The 19,628-nt window shown below is 39.1% G+C and overlaps 1 protein-coding gene across 11 annotated transcripts in view; it reads right to left on the reverse strand.

The window, feature by feature from the left end:
• NCKAP5 (NCK associated protein 5) overlaps nucleotides 1-19,628 on the reverse strand; it is a 380,419-nt gene that overhangs the window by 126,504 nt on the left and 234,287 nt on the right. For 10 of the 11 annotated variants that reach the window (XR_004241242.1, XR_004241243.1, XM_032114335.1 and 7 more), the window contains one exon: nucleotides 5,531-5,621. Coding sequence is in view for 9 of the 11 variants with exons in the window: in XM_032114335.1 (XP_031970226.1) it covers nucleotides 5,531-5,621 (91 nt within the window). In the remaining 2 variants the exon portion in view is untranslated. The remainder of the gene's footprint in view (nucleotides 1-5,530; nucleotides 5,622-19,628) is intronic. The other variant, XM_032114336.1, reaches the window with a different exon arrangement.

Here is a 19,628-nt window from a genome sequence, read left to right on the forward strand (position 1 = left end):
TTTACCTCTTGATACTGTAGGTATCTAGAGGATGTGTGTTGGATTAAAGTGCTACTATAATGGCACCCATACACTGTGAAAATGTAGATCTGGATCTGGAGGCCTCATCTATCCTTCTGCAAACTCAGTGCTTCAAGGAGTGGCATTGCATTCTCAAACCAAACCCCTGATGGCAAGAAAGGTGGCCAGTCAGGCAAAAACTGTGGGTGATTGGATATAGTCAAAGACTATTCAAACACGTGGATAACTCTTGTGTAAATACAGGACATCCTTGTTCTGCTTCCTCTTTAATTTTGCAATTTTCTTTGTTTTGAGATGTAGCCAAGGCCAGGTTGGATGAGGCTTGGAGCAACCTGGTCTAGTGGAAGGTGTCCCTGCCCATGGCAGGGGGTTGGAATGAGATGATCTTTAAGGTCTCTTCCAACACAAAAAATGTTGTGACTCATGATTCTGGGAAGGAAAGAAGTGCTTGTTTTCTGAGCAACAGGCTCACAAATGGCACATTCCAGTTATGAGATTTTGCTGTGTTAAACACAACTCCATTGCTGTGTTTCTGTATCACAACCAAACAACCAAAGAGGGAAAACTCTTTGCAGCAAAATTGAAAATTTTGAACAGTGTCTCAGGAACACCATCACCCTCTTTTGGGGGTAGAGAATCCAACCTCATTTTTGTTAAATATTTATCAAAATCTTTGCATAGTGGTAAAATCTTTGCATAGTGGTGGAAATCTACAAAAAGCCACAAGGTATTAGTTGTTACTGAGCTAGCCCCAGATTTCTCTGCATGGAAAAGCAGTCCAAGAGCAAATGCTTGTGTCCTTGACAGCACAGGATTTCCAGTGGAGCTCCCAAGAGTGCGAATGGCTCCTCTCTGTCCTTCTCTGTGAGACACAAAGCTATTAATATTTGCCTAGTAACGTACTCCTTAGTAGCTTAGGAGGCTTGGTTCATGAAGTCCCCTGTGGGCACTTCCACTCCAGAGACAGATGTTTAATTTTAAGGATATATATCCTCTCTCTGCAATAGAAGTTAGCATTAAAAATCCTATGTGGATTTTAGCTAGGGAATTCAACTAGTGCCTTTTTTTCAATTCATGGCCATGCCCCATCTATAAAATGTTACATAGCAATGGCCTGAACAATAAGCTTGTATAATTTTGTGTTAAGACAAAATTAGATTGCCAAGAGTTACATTTTTTCTTCTCCTGAAAGAGCTGTTGACACCAGTGGCTGTGCAAATTAGAAGTGACAGCCACAACAACTGTTCCACATTTGAGTATCATCACAAAAGCATGCAGACAAAAAATTGGGTTGATGTGGCCAACAATGCCACCTGAAGTGTGCCTGTATCACTTGTGTATGTTTCCACCTCCCCAGTGTGACTGCACCATGTCTGTCCTGAGCTTAAGTGCCCATGTTGACAATTCCAGAATTTTAACAAATTGTGAACTTACAACAAATTCTCTTCCTCATCTATTTCTATCACTGTACACTGACATAGAGTCAAAATGAGTTAAAAACCCCTTAAAGTCTTTGAGTGATCTGTAATCAGGTAAGACTCTACTTAGAGTATCCAGTACTGTGACCAAACAGGAAAGTTTTTTGATACCCAAATCTCAAGGGCAAACTTAGGATGGAAAGTCTCTGGGGAGCTTGTTTTAATGTCTGGGGTTCAAGAACTGCATACAATTATTTCTGGAGAATACACGAGCTCTTGGTTTGGCCTTTCATGATCTCACTTTTAGGTGGCCAATGTCTCTTGGAAACACCATAAAGCTCATACATTCTAGAGCCTTTTAGTCAAGTAAACTTTAAGAAATATGAGGGTTCATGGCCATTCAAATAACATGCATTCTTGTCTACATTTATGCAAACATTCATTATAAATTTTCCCTCTATTATTATGTAAAACAATAACAAAAGAGAATTTTATTTACAATCCCGCTTCTTAATTCATTTACCCAAAAGAAATCACATAACTCATCTGTAAATCCAGCAAATTAAAATCCCATAGGGCATCTAGCTCCGTGAAAGAGTTAGAATATTTTGCTTTAAGAGAGAATACTGGCAAGATCTAACAAAATATTGCAATAACACCGCATGCTTTAGGCCCCACTTTCTTATTGTTATTATTCTAACATTATCACTATGCAACATTTGAAGTTCATTAGCAAGAATATTTATTCTGGAGTCAGGCATATTGGTATTATAATAAGAACTCAATTTCATACATCCCAGAACAATAATTAGATTTGTGAAAAACAAATATGTAGACAATGTTCAATAGATGAAAAACATTTATTGTGCAGAGTTATCTTTTATGACTATTCAGATATTTACTTCAAAAAGCTTCACACACACTAACTCACCACAGTGTCAGAGAATATGGGACACATTGATAAGTCACACTGGAGGTCACCTCATTTGTTCCCATTTGTTATGAAATACAACAGAGTTGTATTCAGAGAGTTGTGAATCTGCACTAAAATCCCTTACTCTACTGCACCAACTGATCATATAGTTTGGATCATATCACAGTAATCACAGAGAAAAGGTGAAATTCAGGATATATTCCATAAGGTGATGGTAGAGGATGGCTTTCAGAGCAATGCTAGTATTTATACATTCAATCAGGTTTCTGTATGTGTATTTCTGTATAATACACAAAACTTCATTTACACTTCCTTCACAAATAGAGGTTGATAATATGGTTATCATGTTCCCAAAAACCTGAATATATCAGTGCTTTTAAGGAACATTACCTGGGTTTTACATTCAAGTTCTATTCCCATTTGTGAATTACCCTTATAAATATATCAGAAAACTGCCTGAGTACATTTGGAAGAATACAAATGAAATGCCTTTGTTGCAATATTGATGTATCTTCCCAAATTTGGACACAGCACTTAAATAAGATCCATTGTGTATTTACACGGTATCTTTGTCCATGATTTCCACACAGCTGGTTTCAGCAACATATTAATGATTCATCTAATGTTTCATTAATATGTTTCTCAATGTTAAAATGCTTTGCAAACACAAGACCAGAGATTCTTTGCCAAGTACCTGTTTTGAGGAGCTTTTCAGGTATGAGCTGTGACTGTGACATGCAGTCGCTGCCCACATCCCACCACACAGCTTTTATCGTATGACTGGGTAACAAGCACACACCAAATGAACCCATCTCTGACCTACATAGCAGGGAGCCATCCCAGGGCATGTGAACGCAGCCATTCCTCGAAATTCCCAAAAAACAAGGCATTTGTTCAGAAGTTTGTCATAAAAGTGAACAAAAGGGATTTGGGATGAATGACTCAAAAAAACATTCCGGAAAAAAAACCCCTCAAAGTTTACAGCACAACACAAATGCTCTGCATTTCTGACCTGATTTAGCAGTCACAGACTGGTGTATGATGCAGCAGCCTAGCTATTCCTCCAGGAAAGGAAAACCCATTGCTTCTCAGTCATGGATTAGGAGAGGAAATTCATAAGCAAAGAAGATTGCATATCGGCAATATGGAAGAAATGAAAATTGCTAAAAAACAAGCTGAATCATATCATGAGTGAAAATGTTCCCAGGAACAAGAAGAGAACAGGAGAGGAAGGAAGCTGTTTTGCATTAAAATAATCCCAGAGAAATAGTTATATGGGTCTTTTAAGGCCCTGGGACAGAAACAGCTTCACTCTGTAAGAAAGCAAAGCTCCAGTTTGAGGAATTTGCCCTGAGTACCACCCAGAAGGTTCAAACAAAACCTTGTGTCCAGAAAGAAGGGAACAAAAGGTGCCAGTTTGCTAAGTGGAGGGGGCTGTTTGCTAGGGCTGAAGGAAAATGAAGAACTGTTCTTGCTATCAATAACTGGGCAGAACTGCCTTATTCTTTTGCTGGTCAGAAAATAAACCCAGGCAATATCACACAAAACACACCATGGTGCCCTCTCTCCTGCCTGGCTGGAGACATCAAATGTCTCTATCAGTGTGGCCCAGAGGGAGAAAAAAAACCAAGACCATACCCAAATTCTCTCTTTTTTCAAAAATTAAGAAACTAATATAAGAGAGTGAAAAAACTACACAGAAGTGTCCAAAAGAAAAAGAAAGAACTCCCAAACCTTCAGTTTGATGAAACAAAATTGCAGTATTTTTTTGCTTTTCTTCTTGAGAGTGCAAAAACAAAACCCAAAGAAGCTGAAACCTAATTGTGGTACCACCTTACTGGGTTTCCACAGTAAGATAGCATAGAGAAAAGCACGTAATAAAATCATTCCAGACGTCTGTTACGAACAGCCAAGTAAACCACCTTAAGGAGAGACTGACATCGAGCCCACTTCAGAACAACCACTGTATGGTGGCAGGAGTGAGCAGGATGTATGGATTTAAACCCTGAAATAAGGGAACTGAGTTTCAGTTTTGCACCCCAAAAAGATAGTGCATAAAATAGAGATGCCTTTGTCACCGGTATCTAAAAGCACGATGTTCTATTGTAACTACAACAAAAAATTTAATTTGTCCTGAAATTAAATTTTACAGGCTATCATTTTAACAAGAAAATTAGATTATATTGAAGGTTAAACTAAAAGATTCCTTTCTCTTCAATCCAAGCTTAAAATGAAAATTTAATTACAGTGATAAATACTCTTTAATATACATTTTTGTTTAGCTATATTGCTGTATTTCTGATACACCGGCTGTAAGAACGAACTAATATAACTAGAATTTTTGAAGAGTGTTTTATCTGATGGATCACTACCTGGTAGAGACTTTAATATAATATTACAGTATTTTATGCTTTGTAAAAATGCTTATTCTGCTTAAAAACATACAGCACAGGACTGACTTCATTAAGTGATATTTTTAAGAATTCATGTGCCCGATACTTGATTAACTGAGATGTATCTCTCTCCTGTTTCCAGACTCTTAAATTAAAGGGTTACCCACCAGCTCAGGTGCACTGTTTCCAGAATGCAGCAGTTCATTATGTAAAACTCTTCTGTCTTATAAACAGACCTGGTTCCCTTTGAAAAACCTCTACAATCTTTCTCTCCTAAATTCTGTCCTGAGAAACTCTCTCTCTACCCCTAGTGAGGGTGATAAAACACACCTGCCACAAGCAAGGATATGAAACTGTGAAGCTTGATAGGGATCCCCACACCCAATAAGAACATAAGTGGTAAAATTATCCATCACAATCTGAAGGTCAAGCTGTCAAAAACACCTATGTTTACTAGAGATGCTGGAACATATGACTTAAAATATTAAGTGCTTTAATAAAGGTTTCAAAACTGGTTTCTTTGTCCCCTGTGAACTATGAGGAGCAACAACTGCAGATAACACAAGGACAATAAAAGTGAAAACCATTAAACTCTGCTGAGAGAACACCTGGGAAAATGTTGATGGAATCAACTACCACTTACAAGTATTCATAATTAATAAACACATAGAGGAAACAATGCCAGACACATCTATCTCAGTAGTGGGATTTTTGTTTTAAAGACCTTTTCTATCACAAAAAGCCACTTAATAAGTCACTAATACCTGATATACCTTCATGATATTGACAGTTCCTTCTCCATGCTGGCCTGGGGATCCTTGGCTCTGTAGCAGATTTCTCACTGTCTCCTCCATTCTAGAGAATAAAAATATTTATAAAAGTCAACTGCATGGAAAAAATTTAAGAGTTGCATTGAGTGTTTTTGTTCTTTACAAGAGCCTAATGCATCCATGGCTACCATGAAATGAATATTTAAAGACAATCCTAGCCTTATAATGTTCTCATGCTCCATGTTATGAATAACACATTAAGGGCACTCTTTTATCTTTTGAATATGCACAGTAATTAGTTGTATTGTTAAAATCCTATTGGAGCTCCATTACAAAAACTAAAACCAAATGTGTGCAAAAGACATCACCTTGTTAACAGTGTAAACAGCAGCACGATAAGATTATTGCCATTTAGGAAGAGTCAGATTAAAAACCCCACACCCAGCTGTGTTCTGAGCCAGCAGTGGGGTTTGTGCAGTTCAGACGGGCTGTCCATGGCATTACTGGTATTTACTCTCTGTGTTATGGGTGCAGTCTGTGCCAGTGCCTTGGTTTATAGGGGCACACCTGCTGAACACATTTGCCCTTCTCTGCCCTTTCAAACAGGTGTAAAAAGCAAGTGCAGGCTCCAATCTGGTACCACCATCTCAGGACAATGCGATCAACTTCAGCTCCATCAATGAAAGGAGGAAGGCTTGCAGTTCCATTTTAGAAGTTGTAAATAGACACCATCAGAAGTCATCTCTAATCCACACACATTCATCAAGAATGTTAAACTGATAATAACACTAACCCTGCTGAATGGAGGCTGCTCAGAATAAGGAGTTCTGCTCCTTCCCACAACAGGAGTAAGGGAAGCCACCTAGGAAACACTGGCCCCATTCAAGGTGGATCAGAAATTAAATTCCATGGGCTTGGAAGATGTCATCAAGGCTGACCACAAACAGCGGGCTTGGGAGTAGGGCTGGTTTCAGCTATGGGTAAGAGGAGGAAAAGGATCAAAAGCCAGAGGAGCAGTGATGGACCCAGCAACAAAGGCACTGGGTTTCACAAAAAAAATTGGTGAGTGACAGTTCCAGCTGAAGGGCCTCATACTTCTCCCCAATCCCCATGTCCTACAGAGATTCTCACCCCTGTACAACTTCTCCTTCAGCCATGTTGCAATAGTTTTTCTCTTTCCCTTTCATATTTTCTCCTCCTTTCCTTTTAAGCAGTCTCAGTCCCTTGGGATAGTTGGAAAAACAGCCCAGATGGAATAGGGGCTGGAGAAGGGAAAACTGCTGTGTCACAGGCATAAGGATGATGCAAAAGCAGGAGAGAGAAAGGAATACCTTAAATCATACAGCCAGATAACACTGTATATGAAAACAATGACCTTGAAGAACGTGCCAGTGTTCCTGGGCATATCAGACCAGAAACTGCCTGCTGTTATTTATTTCTGCTGTGTTTAGAGAAACATGACTTTTGTGTAGTATTCTTTCCAAATGAAATTGAGCAGAAGAATTATTCACAGCGTATCTTTTTTATATTTGTTTATTTCTAAGGTAACAATCCAGTGAGACAGAAAATATTAGCTAACTGCTCTGGCCAAAGGCCAATAGCATTATCTTTTATTATACAAGCCTCGTAGTTTTTTGTCCTTTCAGTCTTACCAGAATGAATGGCATTGGCTAATTTAACAACAAGGTGATGTTATTCCAGGTTTTCTCCTTTCAAGTCAGCCCACTGTGCTACTTTTCAAGAAGCTGACACTGGGTGTTCATTCTACTCAGATGAACACTGACATTCTACTTATTCCTGTGATGTTTTTTTGTCATTGATGTGCAGACTTCTACACTGCCAGAATGCCCACAGAATAGTTTGACCATCTGTTGACCAAATGTGCATAAAAACCAAGCCAGCTCTAATCTCTAGTGCAGACAGTGGTGCAGTTTTTCAGTTGCAGATTGGAACCATTTCTGCTCATAGGCTGACCTTAATCAGATGCCTTTTACATGAAAGAACAAATCATTTTGGTTCACACCATAAATTCCTGTAAAGTCCTCACTGAAAGATTTAATTTCTTAACATGTTCACCATTTCATTTTTAAATTAATGGTGTAATAGGATTCTTAATTATTATGTTTATCTATGCAAATGCAGTTCCAAGGCTAGTCCTCCACAACATTCTTCCAAATTAATAAACAAACAAAAATGGGAGAAAGAATAGATTCAACCAGCACTAAATCACGGTTTTTCAATTTAGACCTAATAGTATTAAAGAAAATAATTGCATATAATAATCTAGTTGCATATTACTATGATCACTTAAACCAGCTCAGAAAAATGATGAATTCTAAAATTCAATAGGTCCTTTAATATTCAGTCAAACTGAGATAATCTATTTTGGACCACAGGCCCATCTTGTTGAACAGCCTGACAAGGACAGGTGAGCACAAAACTTCTTGTGGCAATCAGAAACACCTCCCATCAGCACCCAGATTTCAAAGCAATAAAGTAATCTTTGCAACATGACCAAGAGCTCAGTTAAACACAGTTGAGACTTCTGTGGGTTTGCTGTTTGCATCTACAATAAAAGTCTGTAAGAGCTGACAGCTATGAAGTTGAACCACAGACATAACAGACTGTGTGGTCACATCACTAAAAACCAGCCCTGGGAGGATCTTAGAAGCTTTGGGTACTCATGGAATATCGGAAAAAGAAAACTAGTTTCTTACAGACAGTCAAATTCACTCCAAAGCTTCAATGGCCAGTGCTCTTGCAGTTTGTAAGCTGCTGCTTCTTCACTTGCATCCCAGTTGTCCATTTTTAGGAAGGACCAAATATGGTACAGGAGGCTAATCGAGATTTGTTTCTTATGAATGAGAGTTTTTGATGCATGAATTAATGGCACCTTAATTGAAAAGCCATTGTTATACTATGATCTATAATACTCTGCACAGTGACAGCACATGCCAGAACAACCTAGTACAAATCCTATTTTAAGAATGCAAACATAATGGAGCCTCTATAAATTTAGCTTGGGATCCCATGGTTTGCTCCCTGAACAAAGCCTCCAAAGGGCATGCAAATTTTGGAAGTGAAGCAGAAAAATTATGAGCTTTAGGAAAGGCTATTTCTACACATCGACCTATATTTTTCCCCCTTCTGGTAACCACAAAAGGTTATCTGCTCTTGCTCATGATTCTAATATCCCAGCTGGACCCTATCCAACATCCAGCACTTCCAGATTACTTTTAGGATGGTTATCCCCACGTGTGTATTCTGCCTTCTTGCTGGACTGTTTTGCCAAGGACTCTCTGTATCTTATGTAACTACCAAGCTGTTAAAATCTGAAAAATCAGTCTCTAAAGCTCATCACTTCTGAGTCTACATTCTTCAAGCACTATTTAAGAGCATTTATTTTCCCCTTTCCTTTGTATTTTATTTACTGTCTATTCATCTGAAGCATCTCACATAGTGCCATTAAATTTTCTGTTACATCTGTCATTTGAATGGAAAATTTAATTTTCTTAAAACTCAAGTGTTCCTTTCAGCTTCTGTTTTTTAAAAAATCTAAGGGTTTTTTTTTAGGGGAAAAATAAATGAAAACCATGTTTGACCAAAGCTCCTTAAGTTTCCTGACAAAATGCTGGTTTAGTGTAGGGGAACAGATCTCCACCAGTCCTAACTGAAGGATAAATTTCTCAAAGCGCAAAACAGAAGAAGAAATGAGGCATTCAGAAACCAGAATCTGTTCTTGAAATATAAGAACTTAAGTAACATAAAATATTAATGCTACTGTGGAAAGCACTGTCAAAATTTCATCTGGAAGATATCTACAATTACAAGTGTTCAGGAGTGGCTCATCCAGAGAGGATTCCACGAACGACTGCTCTGATGCTGTTGAAATGACAGTCTGTGCCACGAGAAGAGACTAAACAATTTGCTAAACTTAGGAGACCATGGGTTTAAGAGGCCAGGTATGACTTACACAAAAGAATCAGTGAGAAAAAGTAAAGTGTGAAAGAAAACTACACCAACCCAAGGCAAATGATTGACAAAACAAGTTGGGAATTTAGTGGTTAGAAATATATTTAGGATGGAATTAGGATGTTTTTCGTCATTGAAAATGTGAGACTCTGAACCAGCCTGCCAGGTAGAGTAACAGGATGAGAAATACAAACAGTTTTAAGCCACAATTGATTAATTTACAAAATTAATTATGCATCAGGGTCAAGAGCTGAGGACTTGAATTTATGATCCACAGGTTCTTGCTGCTATTCCTCCTGAACCAAAATCATTCCTACACTTAAAATATGCAATTTTTCCTATGCTATTGAGAGAATACCAGGAATCTAATCCAACTGCAACAGACAGTTATTTATTTTGGCTTTGTTTCCAAGTGTGTTTCTGGGCAAGGGGGAGAGAGGAACCTGTGGAAGGAGGAAACATCATTCCCTGACTAGGGAGCAGCCCACAGCACACAGATGCTCACGTGTCCAAGATTGCAGGAGGAAGCTTCCTCTGTATTTTTGCAGGAGACTTGCTTTTAACACTTTTTGATGTTGTGTTTCTGACAGCTCTGCTGCCTCCCTCTCCCGCCTGGCCCTGCTGGTGCAACTCCCAGCCAGAGCACAGATTCAATCAGGCCAGGCTGGGCAGACCCTGATGAGGTTGATGCATCAGTACTGGACAATTAAGCTCCTAAATTCCCTCTCAGTTTTCTCAGGACCATTGCTTTCATAGGCAAGCACGTCCTTTGTGCCATCCTGCATCAGAGTCGTGATCAGCAAACCTGCCTGCTTTGTGCCTCTCCCAGTTCTGTCATAAATAAATACTCTCTCTAACCCATGCTCTGCACAGCCCTTTCTGCAGTTCTCCCTCCAGGGGACAGGTAGCACGTCGTTGCTCCAGCACTAGAAGGTAGATGACAGTTTCAACCCCTTCCCCCCTGACCTACTTCCTTCAAGATTTCCACAGGCTGGCAGCTACCTTTTGCTAGGTGCTATCACCTTCCCTTCTCATCATCCTCAGGCTGATGTGACAGTACTTGGTGGTTATTTCAAATGTATGTGACAAGAATTCCTTCAGCTTGATACTGACTTAGTCTTACAGAGCTGTAGCCAAAGGTTTCTGCAGAATCTTACTGCAGCAATTGAAGTTTATATTTCAGCTTTTTCTTTCTCGTGTACCAGGTGCAGGATTCTTTTTAGTCTTAGAGAAAAATATCAATAACAGATCTTTCTCTATCTTCAGCTTAAGTTGTTACTTCAGTGTGGTTAAAATTCTCAGGTGGATATTTTCTTCCAGCTCTTACCTGTGACACAGTGAAACTTCCTGACTCTCCTGGGCAGTCTCCAGTTTAAGTCTCCTAACTTCTATTTTTAGTTACAGATTTCCCGGATGTGCTCTGGGTTTTAGCTCCTTGAGCTGTCTCAGCCCTTGCTACCACCTGATCATAGACAAAGGAACCAGTTCCCATGTGGTTTCTCAGTTCTTTTAGCTCTTGTTCACCTGTGAACCAGATGGTATTTTCTCCAGCTGGACTTTGATTGTCTGTTTGGAGACCACAATCTGTCTGGCCTTGTGGCAGAGTTCTGTGCCTCTGTCCAAGCCTTCCAGTTTTCTCCAATCTCATAATCCAACCAACCAAAGAGCTCTCTGACTCACATCCCAGATTTTTTGTTTTCCTACTTGTTCGTAATTTTTGAACTTCAGGTTTGGGGTTACCTGCATCTCACTTCCCTCACCACTCTGTTCAAAGCTCTGCAATGGATCAGGTTAAACTTTCTCCTTTCAGCAAGTTCCTCAAACAACCAAAAGCCTTCAAAGTAACCAAACACACATACACGCCCCCGGCTCCTGAACAAACTAAAACCACTCAGATTTAAGGTAAGGCACCAAGTCTTTTGAAGCAGGGAAAATATCAAAGTGGATTTAAAATATGTAACAGAAAAAAAAGAGCTCAACAGCAGTTCCTGTTCACTGCATCCTTGCAGGAGTATCTTTCCTTTTACCTGGTTTCAACTAAATTAGTGGCTGGCTGAGCTGCAGATGCTGCTTACTCCCCACGGTCTCCAGGGATTCCCATTAGGAACAGACATGGCTGCCTGCTCTCCTCAGCTCTCCCCCTGATCTGCAGGCTTGTCCCCAGACTGTGCAGTGTCCTGCCAGCCACACCGAAACCTCGACACCCTCAGTGAACCATGGTGGTCCCCAAGATGAAGTGGGCCTTCCCAGGGCTGTGTCCCAGGCTGCTGTCCACTCCTGAGGAGTCCCTGCAGCCGGCTGTGAGCCCATGGCTTCAAGGGTGGGGGGGCCAGGAGACAGACAGAAACTTCTACTAAGAATTTAGATATTGGGAATGGATTAAAAAGAGAGAGAGAAGTGAAAATGGGTATGTGATAAACTTAAAAGAGAACTGACAGATGGGAAATGCTGGGTCTTTAAACCCCAAGGGGTTTTCAGTTCTGCTTAGGATACAGCACTGGTACAAACCTTATAGCAGTGAGGTGGCTGAAGCAGAATGCTCAATATTCTCCTTTAATATTTCAGTTGGAAAATAAAGTAATAACATCCTTCATAATAGCAGCAGAAAGACGGACATGTAATGTATAATTTATATTCATTCTTTCTGCTCATCAGCACAGGTGCTTATCAATCCAGAAATACCCAGGCAAATCCTCCTCCTGCAGCACCATCACCACCCTTTCACCACCACAGGCCCTGGGCAGTTCAGCCCTGTGGCATTTGTTAGTGGCAAATCCAAACTGCACAAGACATGGTCTTTCCACATACCCACACAAACCCCTCTTTCCAAAACACACTCAAAGCCGACTTGACCTGTTGCCCAAAGGGCAGCTCTCTGAGGATGAGGAGTATCACAAGTATCTTGTGCATGATGAAGGCAACTATTGCACATCTGTGCTGGAATGAAACAGGCCTCAAGCTCCAGTCACACGAGTAGAAGAGGATTCTTCCCCAAAGTGGACATCTGTGTCCCCTAGACCATACCACCACTCCAAATTACACAGAACTGAAAGCCTGAGCACAACTTTTATTTTGTTGAACCACTGGCTATTGATCCCAGCGGAAATTTTCAAGGTATCCTTAAAATAACGTGAGTGCCTTGAGCACCAGATAAGTAGGGTAGGATTTTGAAAGACCTCAGCGTTGGCATAGCACTGCTCCCACACAAGTCTGAATTCTGTTATCACGCAATGGCAGGCCTGACATTTCTCTGAAACTGCTCTACCTCCCATCTGAGCCAGGAAATGTTGGAAGTGTTTCCATTGTCTCTCTCAGTCATAAGGATTTCACTCATCAAACTTCTATCTACAGCTAAAAGCTTCTGAACTGCAATAGAAATCAGTGGTAATGTTTATTTCTGTGTTGACAGATAGACAAATGCCATATGGAGTGCATGGGTGTCTTCCATCTCCAGCCCTGTATATGATTTTGTAAGTTACAGGCATGGAGGAATAAAATCCAGTCCAAGACTAAGCCTTGCAGAAAAACTGCTCACCAGCAATTGAAAGGATTTTTCACCTGGAAGGATTGTCCCTCCTACAATTCCCCAGTAACTTATTTGGGACCTTAGGACAGGAGATATTTTCATCAACTATAAGTGGATAGAGCCAGGCACACACAGGAAGTTAATTATTGTGTCATCTTAAACATATGCTCATAAGTTCAAACTATATTCATGCTGGAGGCATCAGAAATAGTCACGACTAAAAGCTTCAGAAAAAATTACAGGCAACTATACAAACAGACTGCAAATATTTCCAATTTCAAACAATGGTGAGGGTTTACTTTTTTTCTTCTTTTCTCCATTTTAAACAAATATTTGTTTTTCCCTATTTGCAAATGTTTAGCTGAATGGAAAGATTTATCTACCAGTTCCTCCAAATGCACATATTTAATTTTGCATATCAGGACCCTGATACAGACCAACCACTCTTGCTTTAAGTTACTTACAGAACAGCCACTCAAAACTAAAAAGCTCTTGTTCAATTCTGATTAACAGCTTCAAGGTGGTTCCGAGACCATCTTCACACAGCTGCATAAATTTCTGCATTATGTCACAATATTATTTGTGAATTTAAGGACTTTGAAAAACTTGGTAGTTACCAATGGAATCTATGGGAGTCTAACAAAAACAAATTTAGGAAAATGTTCCTAATAATAACCTAAATCTTACAACAAAAATCTAATTCATGCGTCAGTTCCAGCCCCTTCCTGACATTGTACTGCCAGCTGTAAAAGCCCAAACTCCTGCACATGTAACTACACAAGACCCAACTATGAGAGGAAACCTTCCCACTTTGAACTGGGATTCCCCCAAAATGGGTCACCTCTGAGGTTCACAAAGAACATCACAAAACAATGCTCTGGTTCCCAACCATGAGATCTGCTAAAAAGTACTTTTAAAGACAACAGCAGTCTTAATAAATATAATTTCTTTTGAATTTTTGGACTTAAACCTTTCCAAATCTCAGCTCAAAAAGATTACAATAAGAAAAGTAAAAAATGGAGATTTTCAAGTTAGCTGTGACTTCCAGAAAGCATCGAAGTATAAGATTAGTGAAGATGGATGAAATGTGTAGGAATACTCCAAATGATTGTGTTACAAATAATGATATGATAATATTTTCATTTTAAAGGGGATAATATGCTGCTGAAGGTATATCTAAAATTTGTCTTTCCTTTTTTTTCCTCAGCAAAGAGCTGACTTTGGATCTTCAAATAAACATTCAAAACAGAGGGTACGAGACAGTTCTGGGCTGATCAGCTGTGATTGAGTGTCTCCAGGAGCAGCTGATGCCCTGATGTCCTTCTGCGTGACTGGGAATGTCTCACATGACAAACCCTTCACATTACACTCTCCAAATTACCCAGTTATGGGATGAAAAATATATAAATAAAATGCTTCCAACATGTTTTGCCTCAAAGTAGATCCAAAGTGACTGCCAGGACAGTGAATGCCAAGTATCTTCTCCTGAGCATTAGGAACACCTTCTTCCAGGTGGGTTTCCTGCAGCACTGCCTGGAACACAGGTTCCTCTTCCAATGGTGCCCAGCTCAAAGGGAGTTTACACTTCTGCAGGACAGATGCAGTAAGCAGCAATATATATCTACTACTAAAGAAACCTCAGATGTATAAATAATTAAAGTATAATTTTCTGGTGGTTAGAAAACACCCACAAGACCAGGTCATGTCAGAGACATCAGAACGAAAGCTTTGTGGCCTTAGATTTCCAAATCACAGCAGCAGAGCAAAACGGCCTAAACAAGTAATATATGGTTAGAATAATGGTCTCCAAGGGCTTAATTACCTGTGTCATTAGGTAGTGGTAGCCTCTCTAAAATTATATTGACAGCTTTTCTACAACCAAGCAGTTGAAAATGAGGCAATAAAAATACATGACAGTGCACAAAGAGAGTCCTGCAGTTGTGTCATAAACAGCACCATCAGCTTTGATACCAACAAACAAGAGCTGCATGAACCTAGCTGTGAACTGGTCACAAAAAAATCAAGGACACATATTTTGTCATTAATAAATTTTCATGTTTTCTCTTTCTGTATGTGTGCAAGCCTATGGAAAGCAAAGGAAGATAAGAAAAAGAAGGAGAAAAAAGTAATATCAAGATGCAAATGAAATGTAAGAGGAAAAAAGTAACAGCTGCATTTAAAAAAAAAGAAAAAGGCAGGAACACTTTCATGCCTTTATGTTAAGTGCCATAAAGCACTGCATCATCTTTCCAAACACAGGGTTCTGTCACAGCCCTTTTCCATTGTATGATGTAACAACAGGAGTACACAGCTTCAAAATGCCAAATTTGACACTATTGAAGCCCTTCTCTTTAAATTGTATTATCCTGGAGACAAACAGAATAAATGCAGGGGAACATTTCTGTATGAAGGATTTGCACTGAAATACACAGAAATATTTGCTGCATGGATGTGCTTCAACTAGTGCCTGCTCCCATTTAAGGAGAGAATGGAGAGAATGGAGAGGAAGAGAACAATACAAGACATGAGAATCAGAAATAAAGACAACATAGCGTAAAAGATGTAAGAGAACTTTGAGGACAAAAAAAAAGTCATGAAAAATTTAAGCAAGAGGTAAGAAGACAGAAAAAGAAAAGTGTAACAAAAAAGTTAAAGACAAGAGAAGTGAAAGGATGTCTAGATATCTCTAAGGTGCAAATGTTTACCCATTTGTACTGTACTGGTATTTCTTTTGAGAAACAGGAGCGCTATTAGCTGATCTTCCAACAGGAGATCATTTAAGAAGGCCTTAGAGAAGGATTTTCAGTCTAACTACAGCCCTAAGTGGAGAATCACAACAGCATTCCCTCCTCCCCATTCAAGTACTCATTCTTTAATTATTTGTCTTCAGCACAGCACGGGATCCATTTCCAAACAGCTCTCAGGATTTTAGCAACATGGCTCCCCTTGTGTTTAATGGGAATCCTGTGGACACAGCTCCGTATGAAGCTTTCAGAATGAACTCCAAAAATCTCTAAATAATGCACTGGTTGAACATTACCCTGTTTACTTCTCATAGGACGTGACTATAATGACAAAAAGGTTAGGTCATTTATAAAACTAGTATTTATTGCAAAACTCATTAGTGTTTCCTATAGGGATTTTTTTTTTTTTCCTCTGTAAAAATATTTAGCATGACTATTTAGGATTTACTTTTTCCATAATATCTAAAGCAGAGAACAAAATCAACTCAAACCTCATTTGCTTCAGAAAGGAAGATCCAGCAGTTAACACATCAGCCTAAGCTTCAAGAAGCCTCTCTTCAAGACTTTCCACTGTTATAGCACACCTCTGTGGCTTTGTTTCAGATTTTTCCTCTGAAAATTGACTTAATAGTTTCTATTTCATAACAGCTTTATGAAGATTATAAATACCAGTGAAGCACTAATCAAAGATTCATTAGACACAGAAAAAGACCTTCAGTATCAGCTCCCTCTCTCCCTTCAAGAGGAAGGCTGTTTCCATGATCAGGTCTGACATAACTTGAAAGCTTTGAGAAATCTTTGCCATCCATGCTCTCTAAAGACAAGAGCTTCATCTCTGTGCTTTCACCTTTCACAAGCAGCGTTCAGAACAGATCCACGAAGATACAAGTTTAATCAACTTTCATGCACCCAAACAGTGGATCATATTCCATCATCCCTTGGAATACAAACCATACTTGGGCACAAAGAAAGTTTCAGGGATTGCCACTTCAGGGGACAGATCCTCAGCCTTTTGAGAATGTGCTAAGTGGAACAGCATCACTGTAGAGAAAAGGCTGACACCTTCACTAGGCCAAAATTTAACCAAGGAACAGCAAACAGAGCATATTTAACACACATTTCTAGCTTCAGAAACTAACTTTGGGTGTAATACTAACATCACTGGTTTCCTATAAACTGTCACCTCGCACATGCAATTTGTACTACTGTGAAAATGTAAGATCACCTCAGGAATAAATACATTTATGTTAAGTTACCTGAAAATCTGGCTTAGCAAATAAAATTCTTATGTTATGAACTAGATTAGAATTTTTTTTCCTGGCCTTACAGAACAGATACTGCATATGACAGTCTACTATGAAAATCTCAAGAAATACTGTAAGACACGAAGTTCAGCATTTTGAAAGGCTGAGTTTATGCCAGTGGAATTCAGAAAAATTAGATGACTCTAGAAACTACTGTGTCTACCAGTTTTAAACTGTACCAGCATGAACTACTGCAAAATTGCCTAACTTTGAGCACAAGTCCTTCCACTGAACTTAACAGTTCATTTCATAGAGTCAGGGCCTTTGTGACTTAAGTGAACAGACAGCATGTATTCTAGCTAATCTGGTGGAAACAAAGCCTGCCTTGCTAAGAAATAATTTAGTGGTTCTCCTGAGGGACTTTTTTCCCCTCTAAGCAAGAATCAACACAAAGGAAAAGATCCCTTTGAATCCTTAATTAAATATTATACAAAGTTGAAAGAAAACAATCATTATCTTATAACACACCATTACACTGATTCCTGCAAAACCAATTTAGATATCCATGTCCAGGAGGGGAAAAGGGCAATAACAACAAAAAAAGTCAGAGTGATACAGGAAAGAGAGGCTGGGCTGGACATGTTGGGAATGAATGTTAAGCATGGAACAGCAGCATCTCACAGTGCCAAAGGTTTAAATATTCCATTTGTTCTTCAGAAAGGAAGGACAGTTTACCTCCACCATGAGCAAAAATGCTACATAGGGCAGGACTTCTTGTGCATGACAGGGGATTCCCATAATGTGAGAAGAAGGTGTGTTGGGTCCTTTTATATCCATAGCTGGGCAAGTGGAAAAGCTGGACTCTCAGGCGGGTACACAAAAGCAATACAACCTGGGGGCACAGGAGACATGGACTCCTGCTTGCTCCATTAGTTTAAGCTCTCTGTTATGACACAACTATAATAATTCACTCAGGTTTCAATGTTCTGTAGTTACAAGGAAAAAAGATTTTTATTACAGATGTGACCCAAAGAGGCCAAGGTGGGCAGAGAGGGCAGGATGGGCTCTGGCAAACAGGAACCAGCATGGGCCAGATGTCCTGAGGGGGGCTGCGCTCTGGAAAACACAGATGTTGCCAGCCTACATGGTTTTAGATAGATGTCAGCCAAATGGAGTCAAAAGGAAGAATAAAGCAAGAAGGCAAAAGTCATATCCCTGCTAAAAAATCACATTCAGATCAGTGGTTGTAGAGTGGGTCTATCTGCTTCACAGCAGAGCCAATCCTACCTGACACAAATGCAAGCAATGTCATCTTGCAGAACATCCAATGCTGGCATTGAGTGTAAAATTAAACTAAAATGAAACTGAATTACTTTAGATCACCCACATTCACTTTATTTTTAAAATAACTGCTATAATAGCAATTTGTAAATTATCCATATTTGCCTGTTTTATTAGTGTGTTCTAAACAGCATTTTTATTTCAAGATTCTTATAAAATAAAGATGCTGACAGTCTTTTTATTAGCACAGTGCTAGCCCAGTATTTTTATACTTTTGTTAAGCTCACTGCTAATGATTCACTTCAAAGTAATTTCAGAATACTACAATAAAGTGTAATAGATTTCCTTAATCTTCATGATCTCAAACCCTAATTTACTGCTGAAGCCACTAAACACATAGCACGTTCTGAGAAATTGCTTGGCCTGCAAATGGCATAAACTAAACCTGCTAAAAAAAAGCCTTACTGTTTGGAAATGTAAAAATTATAAATCCAGCAATATTTGGAATTGCTGAAAGAATATGGTAACTCATTTCACAATAAAGGCCACATGCTTCTTCACATAGGCCTTTTTTTTTGATATTTACACTGATGCATCTCCAAATGAAAAATAGTCTTATGGGAGGAAAAGAGACAAATCCTTAACTGGTGGGGTGCTCACTTTCACTGTTTGACTCCTAACACTGTTTGCTAAAGGCAAATCTTTTAGAATTTGAGCAAATACATCTTGATTTTAATAGATTATATCCACACCTCTTTGAACAAGTGGAAAGCTTCTGGATTTTTAAATCGGTTGGGAACAAATCTTTCAGTCTGTCACCTATGAAAAATTAAAGCGAGAGAAAAAAGCTATTGTTAGCTTAAAATGTAAGCAATCAACTCATTTTACTATTGAGTACTATGTATTATTTATCAGAGGCTGCTGTTGTCAAGAGAGTTGTTTCAAGCACCTGCTCACAAACATTATCAAAACACATACAAACTGGAGGAAATCAAGTGTTAGCTTAAAGGGCTGAAAAATGGTTAATAGACCTAAAAGATTGTGTGTAAACACTAATCTGAAGGGATAATGTACCTCCAGCACAAGCATGCCTGTAATAAACAACAGTTTTCAACTGTGAATACAAAAATCACATTTTCCTGTATTCTGTAGAATACCTGACAGTATTAAAGCCTTCATGTTAGCCAACCAAGAAAAAAAGACTTCCAGAATTATTTGGCACTTCCTACACTCTGTGTTTTGTCATAAAAGCTTTCTCATTTTTGGTAAAAATACAGGGCACAGGAAAAGTTGGTGACTTGCCTGGAGACAGTCAGCCAGAAGGG

The sequence above is a fragment of the Corvus moneduloides genome, chromosome 7 (assembly GCF_009650955.1).
Source record: "Corvus moneduloides isolate bCorMon1 chromosome 7, bCorMon1.pri, whole genome shotgun sequence".
NCBI classification, from domain to species: Eukaryota; Metazoa; Chordata; class Aves; order Passeriformes; family Corvidae; genus Corvus; species Corvus moneduloides.